General features: G+C 45.8%; 1 protein-coding gene across 1 annotated transcript; it reads left to right on the top strand.

Annotated features, from left to right (window-relative positions):
• Window positions 1–598: 598 nt before the first annotated feature.
• On the top strand, window positions 599–13,640 carry LOC101173922. Its single transcript, XM_011473207.3, has 6 exons — window positions 599–848; window positions 1,244–1,440; window positions 2,040–2,099; window positions 6,968–7,159; window positions 11,755–11,901; window positions 12,012–13,640. The coding sequence occupies exons 1-6, from the start codon at window positions 836–838 to the stop codon at window positions 12,627–12,629; spliced, it is 1,227 nt and encodes a 408-aa protein (XP_011471509.2). The 5' UTR covers window positions 599–835; the 3' UTR covers window positions 12,630–13,640.
• Window positions 13,641–13,796: the final 156 nt, after the last annotated feature.

Below are 13,796 nucleotides of genomic sequence, written 5' to 3'. Positions count from 1 at the left end.
AGATGAAGACAGATTGAAACATTTGTTTGAGTTTAATGTGTTTAAAATGGCAGTTGTTTTGTTGAAAGCTTGGGAACACCGTAAGACCTTTTGTATAAAATGATGGAAAACCTGTCTGTCTACTGTTTGTGTCTTTGTAGGTCCATGTGGGCTGGCCACCTTTAAATTGGTGCTTGACACTAAAATCAAAACACAAATGTGAAGAAGAACTCCATGAAGAGACTGCATCCAGAACGACATCAAATGTTTGAAACAACAGTTTAGGTCGTAGTTTGGAAGAAAGAGAAGAAAACAGAGCTGAGACCTTTCAGAACATGACACTAGAGACAGTCACGTGATGCAAGTGTTCACCTGAAAGCGAGACCACCAGGTTAATTAGAATACTGTCATTAAACATTTTTTGAGGAAGAAAGAACTCCAAATAAAGGGGCGTGGTTATGTCCTCCGAATTCCCAAACACAAAATGCTGTTAGAGGTCATCGCTCATTAGCGGGACAACCTTCAAAACAAAAGCATACTTTCAGATCCCAGACAAAAATAATAGTAAGGCAGTTCTTAGAGCATTATAGCACTGTATCTACATTTATTTACGTTGAACACATTCAGATAAAATAATCAGTGGCAAAAATGTCTCATCTGAGCGGTCATTCCCCCGGATGACCCCCCTGCTTTTGCGTGATGAGCCAGCGGTGCTTTTATTTTGAAGAGACCTCAGCAGAGGCGTGAGTCTTGCGCCCCCGGACCTGACCGGCCGGCGGAGGGGGCGTTGTTCAGTTGAAGGTGTCGCGTACGCCGCACCGGGGCGCGCAGAGGGTCGCACGGTGACCGGACGGAGATGGCCGGTTCAGGTAAAAAGCGCACTTCCTTCTGCTTCCGCGCCACGGGTGCGCGTGCGCGCACGGAGCCGCGTGTTTGCGATCTGAAAGGTTGGGTCTGTTTCACATGGTGTCGGATCCTGTCCAACAGCTTCCACAAATGTCACATCTGCATTTGGGAGTGGGACTCCCCCCCCCCCCCCCCCCCCCCCCCCGCCCTGCAGGACCGCGCGGGGCAGAAGGAGAAGGGGGGCTCCTCCACGGAGGGCAGTTGCTGGGGGCATCAGCTGTGACCCACTTGTTGCTGGGTCGCCCTGCACTGCAGCTGTGTGCTCAGCAGCCAATCATTAACGCAACCGGCACGTGTGCGGGGGTCTGACCCGCGTGCGTCCCTTTATGCCTCTGAACCCTCTCTGTCCCCCCCCCAGGATTGTGTTGCGGCAGCCTGGAAGAAACCCAGGCCCTGATGAAGATGGGGCTGGGCGCCATCATGGTGGGACACGTCAACTTTCTGCTGGGGGCCCTGGTGCACGGCGTGGTCCTCAGGCACATCAACCAGCACCGGCAGGCCCGGGCCATGCTGTACTCCATCTCCAACGTGGGGGCCCTCACCTCAGGGATGGTGGTGAGTTCAGGAGGATGTGGGAGAAGGGAGTGAGTTCCTAACCCATTGGGGAGTGTGATAGATGTCCAAACAAATCATTCCTCAGTTGAAATGCAGCAAAGACCCACATGTCTTCATGTAGGAAGGGCGTGTTTAGTTACTAACCTTCATTACCACGACTGTCGTTTCTGAAAGTACCTGCTGCCATCAGCAGACGAGTCTGAAGATGAAGGTGTGGTTACATGTGCAAGATTGGGTGTGTTGCAGAAAAGCTGCATCTCTATCGTTTTATTTTGAAATGTTAGCACATTTGGCTGTTGAGGTGTTCAGAGGAATCAGGTGACAAATGGGGAAAATGGACAATGCCCCGCCCCTTTGGAACATGCTTCATGCTGCTCCTCCGCACAAACCTGTTTATTATTAAATGACAAGCCGACGTTAAAATGACTAAAACACTGATTCAGAACATATGCTGCTGTTAAAACAATCATTTTTTTAGTTTCAGGAAGGTTGTTTGTTAGCTGCTGCAAGAATGAAAGATTGATTTTGTTCATTTGTTACCCAGGAATGCAGAAAACCTAGGAACCCTGTTTGACTTTAGTGTTGCTCATCTGCTGCAGGGCGTCATTGTGGGCATTCTGACCATCGTCCTGTCAAAGAACAAGAAGAGCAGATCCCTGGTTAGTATCACTTCTGAGCTCTCACAGGTGAGGACTGAATGTGTTTTCCGCTCCATGCGTGTGTCATGTTCCGCACATGCATGCAGAGCGGTGTGCGGCTGAATGCAGGCCTGCAGAGCAGGTATGGCCTGTGGTTTTTTTCCCGTCTGCGCCGCCTCTGTTTACTCACCCAGCTGCTCAGACGAGCCTGACGAGGTGGAGCCAGAGCTGCAGCAGCCACGCCTGCTCCCTGTCACAGCATGTCACCATGGGAGGCAAATTCAGCGGCGGTCCCCTCCACCTGCTGATGTGACTGAGGCATGGACGGAGCATGCAGCCGTGCAGACACACGGGTTGCATTTAGTTCAGCATTCCAGCAGACGTTCTCCAAACATGAGCAGGACAAACAAACCTGCTGTTCACTTTGTTAAATGAGGGAGAGAATGTTGGCATTTAATCGCCTTCTGTCAATCAAAAAGGCCAATATGAAAACTTTTTTTTTTTTTATTTTGGGAGAAAAAGCTGTCTTTGACTGGGGGGGGGGGGGGGGGGGGGGGTACAAAAAGGAGCGGGGTTGTTTAGATCAGTGATCCCCGAACTTTTTGGCACCGCGGACCGGTACAACGCAAGGCACGTTTACCGCGGACTGGTGTGGGGTTGAGGTGCAACGCCAGGTGTGTATCACGTGACGTTTGGTGTCGGGATTTTGACGTGCGTTAAGTGTGACGGATGTAACAGGGAGAATCCGGTCACTTTTCAAAATAAAACGTTTTTTTTGAAAAAAAACAATAAAATGGAAATTATTTTTTCTTTTTGTGCGACCCGGTGCCAAAATTTCCCGCGGACCGGTGCCAAGTGTCCCGCGGCCCGGTACCGGTCGGGGACCACTGGTTTAGAACATGAAATCCTGATCAAATTTCCAAACCGTCAGTTATTTGACTTGGTCATGTTACATCTAAAATGGAAACTAAAGAGTAAATCAACTTGTATCGTCTGTTCACCTGCACAAACCGGGCTTTAAAAGTGCTGAACGTTGATCCGTGCAAATTCTGGACAATTTCAAATAAACTTGTTCAATTCCTGAAATACCGTAAATTCCGGGTTATAGAGCGCACCCGATTACAAGCCGCAGCCACTCATTTACACATGTTGAGCTTCCTTCCTACATACATAAGCCGCATCAGTGCACAAGTCACATGCAATCAGCAACACGGCCAGACTGTCAAAGCATGTCCTGTATTGTGGGAGGAGTCAGCATAATGTCAGCTCATGTATTTTGAAGATACCCACATCTGACAAACAGCATGCACGTCAGTCCTGTTCACAAGTTCCTCAGTTATGTTCTTTTTTTTTTTTTACTTATTGACAATCTAGGTATCATACATAAAATTACAAACAGTTACCATATAATCAACATTACATCCCTCAGTTATGATGAGGAAATTTACATCTGCGATTCCCCATTTCCCATGAGTCTTAGAGGCTTAAGGCAGGGCTAACCCCCGGCTCGCTACACTGTTGTCAGTGTTTAAAGAATGAGCCATAAGCAGCGGTGGTGGGAGGGGCGAACGGGAGAGCAGCTCTCCTTCCGCTTGGGTCGCGGCAGCATTATGGTGGTAACGGGGCTGGTTAAAAGAACACTCCAGTAAATTAAAGCAGCGGCGACTGAAAAGCGCGCGCCTCAGCGCGATACGCGCGCCTCTGTGCGGCGCCTGGTCGCTGCGCGCGGCTGCCGGTGGACGGAGCGAATCGTGTCTGTGCAGAGCAATCGGAATTAATACTGTACGTTTTGTGGATGAGGGGCGAGAGAGGATGCGTTGTTACGTGTGGGAGCCTTCAGACTGCCATCTGTCCCACAGCTGATGTTGTCCCGCAGCAGAACATGTCTCCATCTCACACGGAGGCTGTGGGGCCAGGGCTTCAGACTAACTTTTTTCACTAGGAGCACAGTGGCCCCCCATTGAAAATTTTAGGGGCACAACCAGAATTTTTAGGGGCGCATACCGTAAATCAACATTCTAATCAAATCTACTAATTTCCACTGTATAACGAATAAATACTTTGATAATAGATGCAGAAATTACAATGCGCTGTTTCTAATTCAGTGTCACATTTTATTCTGCACTTTTGAAGATGCAACAACAAGGTAAACTGACAGCAGCATCGCTGTCATGACAGTACAAATGGCAAACAAAATACCATACATTTGGAATAAAAACATTTTTTTAGTAACAAAGTGATTACCGTAGGAACCTTTCGGTCATTTCACAGTTTCAAACAATACTTAAATGTATGTAAACATTAGGGGATGGAAATTCATGTTGGTGACACCAAATAGGTGCAGCCAAGATGCACAATAATTTGAGATCATCCAGATGGACGCAACGCTGCACAGATCACCTGGTGTGAGACATATTTTTGTTTTTGCTCCAACATCACCTGTCAATCAAAACCAAAATATCACCAGAAAGGGGCGGAAGCAAGACCCCAACCTGAGCAAACGCAGCTGGAAATTTAGTACTGAACTGACTGAAAGCTGCCCTACAGACTACAAAACAATGCATTATGGGACATGTGTCCTTATGGGTTTTTGTAGTACACTGATCAATTAAAATCATTTAAAATACCAACTGAATAAAAAAAGGCTACATGCATTACAAGACATTAAAATAATCATAAAATATATAATAACTCAGATCACACTAAGGGGGAGAAGAATATTAAAACTAAATTGAAACTCCTAATTCCTGCTCTCCTTCAGTCTCGCTGCAGCTTCGCCTTCATGCCCCCCCCAGGGTGCCGGTTCATCTTAAACACATCTATCGTTGCATTTTCCCCGCCTGTTTTAAATCGTGTTGTCGCTCACACGTGTTTACTGCTAGAGCCCCGTCAGCTGTCACGCACGAACGTGTGGGACATTTATTCTCCTCAGCTGACCATCTCCCGCGGGTGTGCTGCCGTAACACAGCCGTGCATGAGAGCCGTGGTTTGCTTCGCGAGTTTGAGACCCCTGCTGTACACTCTGGCACTGGTACACCAGCCGCAGGTCGGAAGAACGAATCAATAGTTCTCTTGCTCATAGCTCAGACGCACATATCAGGTTGTGATGATATTTGTCTCCGTTTCCTTCCCACAGATGTTTACGCGCGCTCGATTATCTCTAGGCCCCGCCCCCTCCACATATTTTAGCCACTTGCAGTGACTTTCCCTATTCTTCTCACACTCATTGGCCGCCTCAGGCATAACTCAATGACGCGCGAGTGTGTGCGTCTGTCTGCATGCGTGTGTGCTCGCGTCTCATTGATGATTTCATTGCTCATTTCATAGATCATTGACGTGCCCCTTTCACGTTTAATGTATAAAAAATACGGAAGGTGGGGGAGGCAAATTTACTGGTAGCACATGTGCGACTGGATGTAAAATTCAGTCGCACACTCTCAAATTTTGGTCGCAAAATGCGACCAAATGGTCGCAGTCTGGAGCCCTGGGGTCAGTGTGAGCTTTTCAAAGCAAAATTCCGCTCAGTCCTTAGAAACTGTTCAAACAATCACGTGGATTTGTGTTTCCAGTCGTGTCCCGACAAAATAAAGGCTGCTGTTATTCCCACATATTTACGTGCAGCCAAGATGCAGATGGCAGCTTTTCCCGCATGGATTCATGTTCATCCAGGCTAAATGTTGTTAGCGCCTGTCAGCCTTCACCTAATCGTTCTTCCGGCTTCGTTCTGCCTCTAAAGAGCACTGACCACACAGATTAAAAATAAAATGAGCGAACAGGCGCTTCATAATAACCATAACAATAATATAAGCATGTTTAAAAGATCATCTCGTATATTACGGAGCTGCTAATAGATGGGCTAGTGTCACTATGACTCAGAGGTAAATGCACTCCTGAGCATGCGCTGTTCTCTCCGTCAGCAGCTGACCGGCTTTTCCAAACCACCACCGTTGGTGATGGTGGATTTTTTCACGCTGTTTTTAACGATTACTTTTAACTTGAAAGCTGCATCATACTGTAATGGCGATCACGTGCACGTTGGGTCTAAAGGCACCAAAGGATTCTGGGATGCGGCTGGGCATGCGTGTTTCGTTTTGTTGAACCATGACTGAAGTGTCTATGACCTAAAGTCAAGTCCATGCTGTTTGGCACTTAGAGGTGTGTAGATAAATAATTGGCTTGCTGCTTGGAGTTGGATTACGCATTCAACTCCACCTACAAGATCAAAAGTACGTCCAAGGCGGCTGCCAAGTAAATCCATAAATTAGCCGCGTCACTGAATAAGCCGCAGGGCTGTAAGCGCAGGAAAAAAGTAGCGGCTTATAGTCCGCAATTTACGGTAATAGTCTGTGTGCTGCCCCCTAGAGTTTGAAACGAGGTAGTGAAGTTGAATTTCGTGATTATTCAAATGATGCAAGTTCCACGTCATGCTTGGCACCGCACCCAACCCCAGAGGCAGGCTGGCGCAGCCCATGGTCAGCCCACACTGCGCAGGCCAACCAGGACGGCACCAAACCCCCCCCCCCAACCCCGGGACCAGAGATGACGGGGGCCCAGCCCCGGACGCAGGCGAACCCCCCCCCCCCCCCCCCCCCCCCCCGACCAGGCGCCGTTTTCTAACTTGGCTGAGAGTGGAGTCAGCCTCCAACTGTCTTGTTACCCTCTGATATTTCTCATTTCATGCCTTCATGTTTCAGTGCACATTCCTTTCTCTAAAGTTAGGTTGACTGTTGACAAACCAATGTGAATCTGGTGAGTCGGCTCAGAAAACAAGCGGGTGCAGTTTTTCTAATCGTCTTTTTGCTTTGAAGAGACGGACATCTGATGCCGTTTGTTCATCGTAGAATCTGGACCAATGCCGTGACCAGACGCTGTCTTCATTCACTCTGCAGACCTGGTCTCTCCTCTCGTTTGGTCTGGTGTCGGCGGTCATGTCGGTGGCATCGGCCATCGGCCTCTTCATATCTGTGGTGAGGGCCATCGTGAACAATGGGCGGAGCCTCCTGACTCACTGCCGCTTCCCCGATGCCATCGGCTACTCCAGCGTCACCAACGAGTGTCCGTTCGACCCCACACGGATTTACGTGAGTACACGGCTTTGTCCGGATGCTGAGGGGAAGCCAGCTGCAACAGCCCAGTCTCTTTAACCTTGATTGCATTGTTCATTCAGGGCAGTCAGATGGATTTGCAAGGCTAAAAATGTAATTCTGACTATCTCTTTTCAAGTCTCAATGCCTTGGATCCACAGTTACACCGTAGTTATCAATAATGTTTTCTGAAAAATACTCTAAAACTACACAAATGTGTCATTTTCAGAACAGACGTCTGAATTCCGTGACTGAAAGGCAGCAGGATTAAAATGGCTCTTAGGCGGCGTGTGACCATCTAAAGCAGGGGGGTCCAACTCATTTTCACTGAGGGCCACATCAGCATAGTGTCTGTCCTCAAAGGGCCAAATATAACTTATACGTGTAACTAAATGTAATGAAAAATAAACGTAACTACTCCTTAATGTTAAATAACTCATATTTTATTTATTATAACTTTTTAAAGTAACAATTACAGTTTCATTGAAAACATATGTTTGCTTGTTACTTTAGCATAAATCCTTTTACATTTGATTCTGTCAGGTTAGGTAATATGGACAGTGTTTAAGTCCTAATGTATAGTTGCCCAATGCGATATTTCAAGTCCGATTCCCCTTTGATGTGAATTATTACACACTTATTTGACATGCCTCACTTCAGTTGTTAGACGACAAGCAATCGTTAAAAGCAGTGTGGAAAAAAATCCACCATCACCAACGGGTTTGGAAAAGCCGGTCTGCTGCGTGCCAGAAGTTTCCTTCACAGTTGTGGAGGGAAACTTCTCGATACAACGCGCGCCGCGCAGAGCCGCGTAGGGCGCGTGCCGCATGCGCTCATAAGTCACTGCTGCTCTCTTTTACTGGTTATGTTTTTTCAACAAGCCCTGTTATTTCCACATTGCTGCCGTGTTACGGCCGGAAGGAGGGGAGAGCTGCTCTTGTGTTCCGCTGCAGCTCCCTGCTACTTCTTAAACACACACGTGGTTTTAGCACATATACATCCTCAATCTACAACACAGTGTGGCAAAACAGGGGTTAGCCCCGCCTTAAACCCCTAAGACTCATGGGAAGTGGGGAATCTGAGTGTGAATTTCCACAACATGAGTGAGGGAGCTGGTTGCTGAAGTGAGGTCCATGCTGTTTGGCAGGTGTGGGTGTGTTCAAATAAATAGGCTAAACCACTATTTACTCCTCTCTCTGAGACTACTGTGGTCTCAGTGACGTGCCAATTGAATTGCCACAACATGTATGTAAAAAGTGTTAAATCCTCATTAAATTGGGAGGGTGTGGCTTGTAATTAGGTGGGCTCCATAACCCGGTATTTACGTTGAAACAAAATACAATATAATCACATTCCCATTTGCTGTTTCTACTCGCTGTTACTCGGCTCAGTGCTTTTGGTTTTTCCACTACACTAGAGCACGGCCTCAATGTGGGCGGGGCCATAGTAATGAAGCAGGAAGATTACCTACTGCTGTGAGCTGCTGAGTCCAGGTTCTCCCATCACTGTCCGTAAACCCCGACCTTGTTTAGAACTGCAGGCAAAGGACACAAGAACCTAAAAAGAAGCCTCAGCGCTGGACAGCTCCCTGTGGAAGCGCCTTAAATTTGAGTAGAGCCAGAGCGTGCAGACTCAGGACTAAAGCAAATGCCCCATTTGTGTTTTTAAATGACAGTTTTTCTAGGAAGGACAGAATATACCAATGCAGAAAGTAAGGGCACCGAAAGACTGCAGCGGCTGCTGGTGGGGGAAAGATGCAACTTCAAACTGTCGTATTTATTTGTCTCTGGGATGTCTTGGCGCAAACGACCTACAAAAAAAGCATTTTACCAGAAAAAAGATCAGGTTTTTATCTTTTTTAATAAAAATGGCGCTCTCCTGCTGCTGACAGAGAGACTGCAGTGAGACCACTGCAAAGTGCAGGCTCCCGGAAAAGGTGATTTTAAAAAAACAACAACAAATTAAATCCACAATCTTTTAAAAACAACCAAAACTAATACATAGTTACATTGATGTGATCTAGTCCAAACAACCCATCATCACACTCATGCTACAATAACAATTATGGAAGAAAGGCGTTTTTTGTGGAGAGATGAATCACATCTGATCACAAATGTTTTGTAGTTCAGAAGATCCTATAGTATCAGTCACCAAACTTTCTCACATGACTAATTATTACTTTACAGTCTTACTTCAACAAAGATACATAATTAGTCAAAAAGGCCTATAGTTCTAAAGGAACTCACGCTACAGTCACCAAACTTTGTCACATGACTAATTACACCATTTTTTCTAGTTTATAGTTGGGACTATTTTTACTTGATGCTTTAACGAAGTGCTCTGTTTTAGTGTTAAAAGATAAAAGAAGGAAATACAATAAAAACGGTGACCAACCTGGATCAGTTTCGAACATATTTAACATTTTTTAAAACTGTTTTTAAAATGTTTTACAACCTTGAGACATCCTTAATTCTTTTACCCTTTTTATTCCGTGGGCTTGGGTTCCTTCTGCTCAACAGCGCCCCCAGCTGGTGACTTTTTCTGGTTTGTGGTCTGGGCTCGTAGGTTGTCACCGTACATCCAGATTTTCACTCTCGATTCATGAATGAGCGGAAAGAATTTTATTAAGAAGAATGTAGGGGTCTGTTTGTTCCTTTTAACTGCATTTTATAGAATCATACATGCTCCTGGTGCATGTTGGACTTTGGCATGCCCTTTATCACCGGTTTTGTTCATAGTTTTTATGGACAGAGTTTCTAGGTGTAGCCAGGGCCCGGAGGGGGTCTGATTTGTGGGACCACAGGATTTCCTCTATGCTCTTTGCAGATTATGTTGTCTTGTTGGTTTCATCGAGCCAGAACCTCCATCGTGCATTGGGGTGGTTTGCAGCAGAGTGTGAAGCGGTTGGGATGAGGGTCAGCACCGCTAAATCTGATGCCATGGTTCTGGAGGAGAGAAAGGTAGTTTGCCATCTCTGGGTGGGTGGAGTCTCCCTGCCCCAGGTGGAGGAGTTGAAATATCTTGTTCATGAGTGAGGAAAGACCGGAGCGTGAAATTGGCGGAGCAGCGTCCGTAAGTATGCGGTCGCTGTACCAGTCCATTGTGGTAAAGGGAGAGCTGAGCCAAAAAGCAGAGCTCCAAATTTACCGGTCGATCTTTGTTCCAATACTCACCTATGGTCACAGAAAGAATGAGGTCCCAGCTACAAGCGGCTAAAATAAGCTTCCTCCGGAGGGTGTCTGGGCACTCCCTTAGAGATGGGGTGAGAAGCTCGGTGAACCATTGAAAGCTCGGAGTAGAACTGCTTCTCCTTACATCAAAAGGAGCCAGTTGAGGTGGCTTAGGCATCTGGTCCAGATGCCTCCTGGACGCCTCCCTGGGGAGGGTTTTCAGCGGGTTTTCTGTTATTGGGACTAAAGTTAGAAGTTTTCTGGTATTGGGACTAAAGTTAGAGCTTTTGTGGTATTGGGATTACAGGTAGAAGTTTTGTGGTATTGGGACTAAAGGTAGAAGTTTCTTGGTATAGGACTAAAGGTAGAGGTTTTGTGGTATTGGGACTAAAGGTAGAAGTTTTGTGGTATTGGGACTAAAATTAGAGGTTTTGTGGTATTGGGACTAAAGGTAGAAGTTTTGTGGTATTGGGACTAAAATTAGAGGTTTTGTGGTATTGGGACTAAAGGTAGACGTTTTGTGGTATTGGGACTAAAATTAGAGGTTTTGTGGCATTGGGACTAAAATTAGAGGTTTTGTGGTATTGGGACTAAAGGTAGAAGTTTCTTGGTATGGGACTAAAGGTAGACGTTTTGTGGTATTGGGACTAAAATTAGAGGTTTTGTGGTATTGGGACTAAAATTAGAGGTTTTGTGGTATTGGGACTAAAATTAGAAGTTTCTTGGTATGGGACTAAAGGTAGATGTTTTGTGGTATTGCGCTGCTGAATGGGAAATGAGAAGTTCCAGCTTCTTAGACCAGACGGGTCACGTTCAGCAGCAGATGTGCTGATAGCAGAATTGCCATCCCGACCTGTCGACCCACCTCAGGCTGCGCTCTCTTCCCATCTTTTAGAGATGGATTGTAAGGGCCCCTCAGTTTCACAGCAGACACACATTTTGCTGTTCCCAGGACAAAAGCTTTCTTTCAAGCACAGCTTAAGCTGAGCTGTTGATAGCAGAGCAGACTTACAGAGACTCAAAACTTGGCTCCTATCAGGCAATCTTTGCAGGAAAGCTCTAATGCTGGGATCATATGTCTGACTTCTCTTAATATAGTGAGAGCCGCACAGTCCGGTTACTCCTTTTGGAGAATAAAAAAAGACCAAAAATACAGGAAAATGTTGGCAATAATACATTTTACTTTACAAGTAAAGGTAACCCACAAAAAGATGTGTAGTTGACTTTCCATCAGGATTTTCACACAAAAACGGAGGTGGAAACGGACCGTTCTCTTTGACTACAAATGGAGACGGATCTCTCTAAACTCCTGTTGCAATTTTTAAGTAAGAATGCAACTTTGGAAAAGGAAATGATCCTGGCATTTTTGCTTTTCCTTTTTGTGGTATTGTTTTAACATCTTTGCCACATTTTTCTGTCCAGAGTACCACGCTGATCCTTTGGGTTCCCCTGATCGTGATGTGCGTCGTTCAGCTGGTGTTCTCTGCTCGATGCTCGGCCGCCTGCGCCTCCTTCCTGGGCCTGCTGTGCTCCCCCAAGAGGAAGAAATCTCCTCCCCATATCAGACCGGTCAGTCTTTAGGCCTCAAACACACATTGGCCTGCTTCTGTCATATTCTTTATCAAAGATTGGTCATTGATCATCAAGCTTCTATTAACTTCTGTTTTTTTTCTGTTTAGAGCAATGTGGTGAAGCCATTGCAGGAAGTTTATCATTCCCACTACACTGATCATTTAGGAACCCACAATGAACTGGCACAGCCTTTCACTGATCGTAGAAATCACCATAAAACTGCCAGGCCCAACACGGAACCTTCAAGAAATCATACAGAACCAGCAAAGCCTTATATGGGGCATCTAGGAACCCCCCAAAAACCAATAAAGTCTTTTATGGATCCTCCTGAAACCCCCCAAAAACCAATAAAACCTTATACCGATCGTCCTGAAACCCCCCAGAAACAAGCAAATTTATATATGGATCGTTCAGGGACCCCCCACAAGACCGCAAAGTCTTATTCGGTTCGCCCTGGCACCCCCCCAAAACCTACAAAGACGTACATGGGTCTTCAAGGAACCCATGATGAACCTCAAAGACGGGCCACCGCTCCTCCTCGACAGCACCGACCTCCTCCACGGCACCTCCCACATCATCATCGAAGTCTTCCTCAGTCCGAGAGGCAGTCCCAGCAACAGCCACGTGGAGAAAGACCAGAAAGACTGATCGCAAATCAAAGGGAACCGGAGGAGGACCAGCTCCTGCAGAGGGCCGCTCCAGAACGGTCCAGCTTCTGGATTTAGGTTGATTGACCCGCCAGATGTTCCAGAATACTTTGCTCATTCTCAACCGACATGTGAAGATGTTGGCGTCTCCAGGCTGGAGATGTTTTGTGGACTTAATGGATAGATCTTCTGAGGCCAAAGTATGGATGAACCCACTTGTGTTTATTGCTGCTTTAATATTTCTGCTAAACAGTTTTTATTTTCATGTTTTAACTTAAAAGATTTAAGTCAAACTCTTTGAAGTGAGGATGAGTAATGATTCAACTTCACAAAAGGTTTAGTGACTGCAGAGCCGCTCGGTCTCAGTTAAGGCGTTAAGACGCAACCACTTTTAATGAATCCTGAAAGAAATGTTTGTTTGGGTGCAAAGAGCTAAAGTCAGCTAACTTCAGTTCAAATTTCCTCAGTAAACCAGACGTATGCAGTCACCTATGTTTGGTTGAGCTTGTGCTATTCCATAAAAGGGAAAACTACCTGCACATGCTAACTTTAGCTGGAATGCTAGGCTAAGCTACTTAACAGAACAGCTTGCTAAATGTGTAGGTTCTACTACATGGCTGGGCATATTTAGTAAATGAAAGGTTGTACTAAGGAGCTAATCATCAAGTAGTTCCATTCAAAGAGGAAAAGGAGATCAGTTTATGCTTCTTTCTGTTTTTGTTTTCCTAGACGGGGACCCGTCTATTAAGTACCTTAGTTTACTAAAGCAAACGTTAGTCCGGTGTTTTCTTTTATTCCTATGATCTCTCAGGATTTAAACAAAAAAGGCTGACTTCCGCTGTTTCTAAGACATGGTGAAGATTTTCTGTTTGTTTTCTTTCAATTCGACACAAAGCTGTGATTTCCTTTTTATAGTTTTGAGCCCTGTCCCACATAGAGGCATTTCACTAAGTAGCAGGCAGTTGTGCAGTTTTAGAGAGTTCCTTTAACCTTTCATCCAACCGTTTCTGATTTATTCTGTTGAATTTTCTCCTCAGTGCAAAAGAAACAAGTTTTTTTTTTTTTTTTTAAATAAACGTTGTACCCTAATTGGTGTTTTGAGTCCAGTCTCTGGTAGTCTCTGGTAGACGTGGTCATAGCAGAGACTCGAGGCCTGACGGGAACCATGGGTTTCCGTGTGCTGCTAACATGCACAGCCGTGTTTCATGCCCCCTGTCTTCTCAGGGAAAAGATGAATGATGACAA

This window comes from Oryzias latipes, chromosome 11 (genome assembly GCF_002234675.1).
Source record: "Oryzias latipes chromosome 11, ASM223467v1".
Lineage (NCBI taxonomy): Eukaryota > Metazoa > Chordata > Actinopteri > Beloniformes > Adrianichthyidae > Oryzias > Oryzias latipes.
The sequence above is the reverse complement of the archived record's forward strand: the minus strand, read 5'-3'. Positions and strand labels throughout refer to the sequence as shown.

Excerpts from the sequence above, each read along its gene's own strand:
- LOC101173922 (XM_011473207.3), top strand. Across the intron at positions 1,441-2,039 it reads CCCTCACCTCAGGGATGGTG|GGCGTCATTGTGGGCATTCT; the intron begins GTGAGTTCAGGA and ends CATCTGCTGCAG. Across the intron at positions 11,902-12,011 it reads CTCCTCCCCATATCAGACCG|AGCAATGTGGTGAAGCCATT; the intron begins GTCAGTCTTTAG and ends TTTTCTGTTTAG.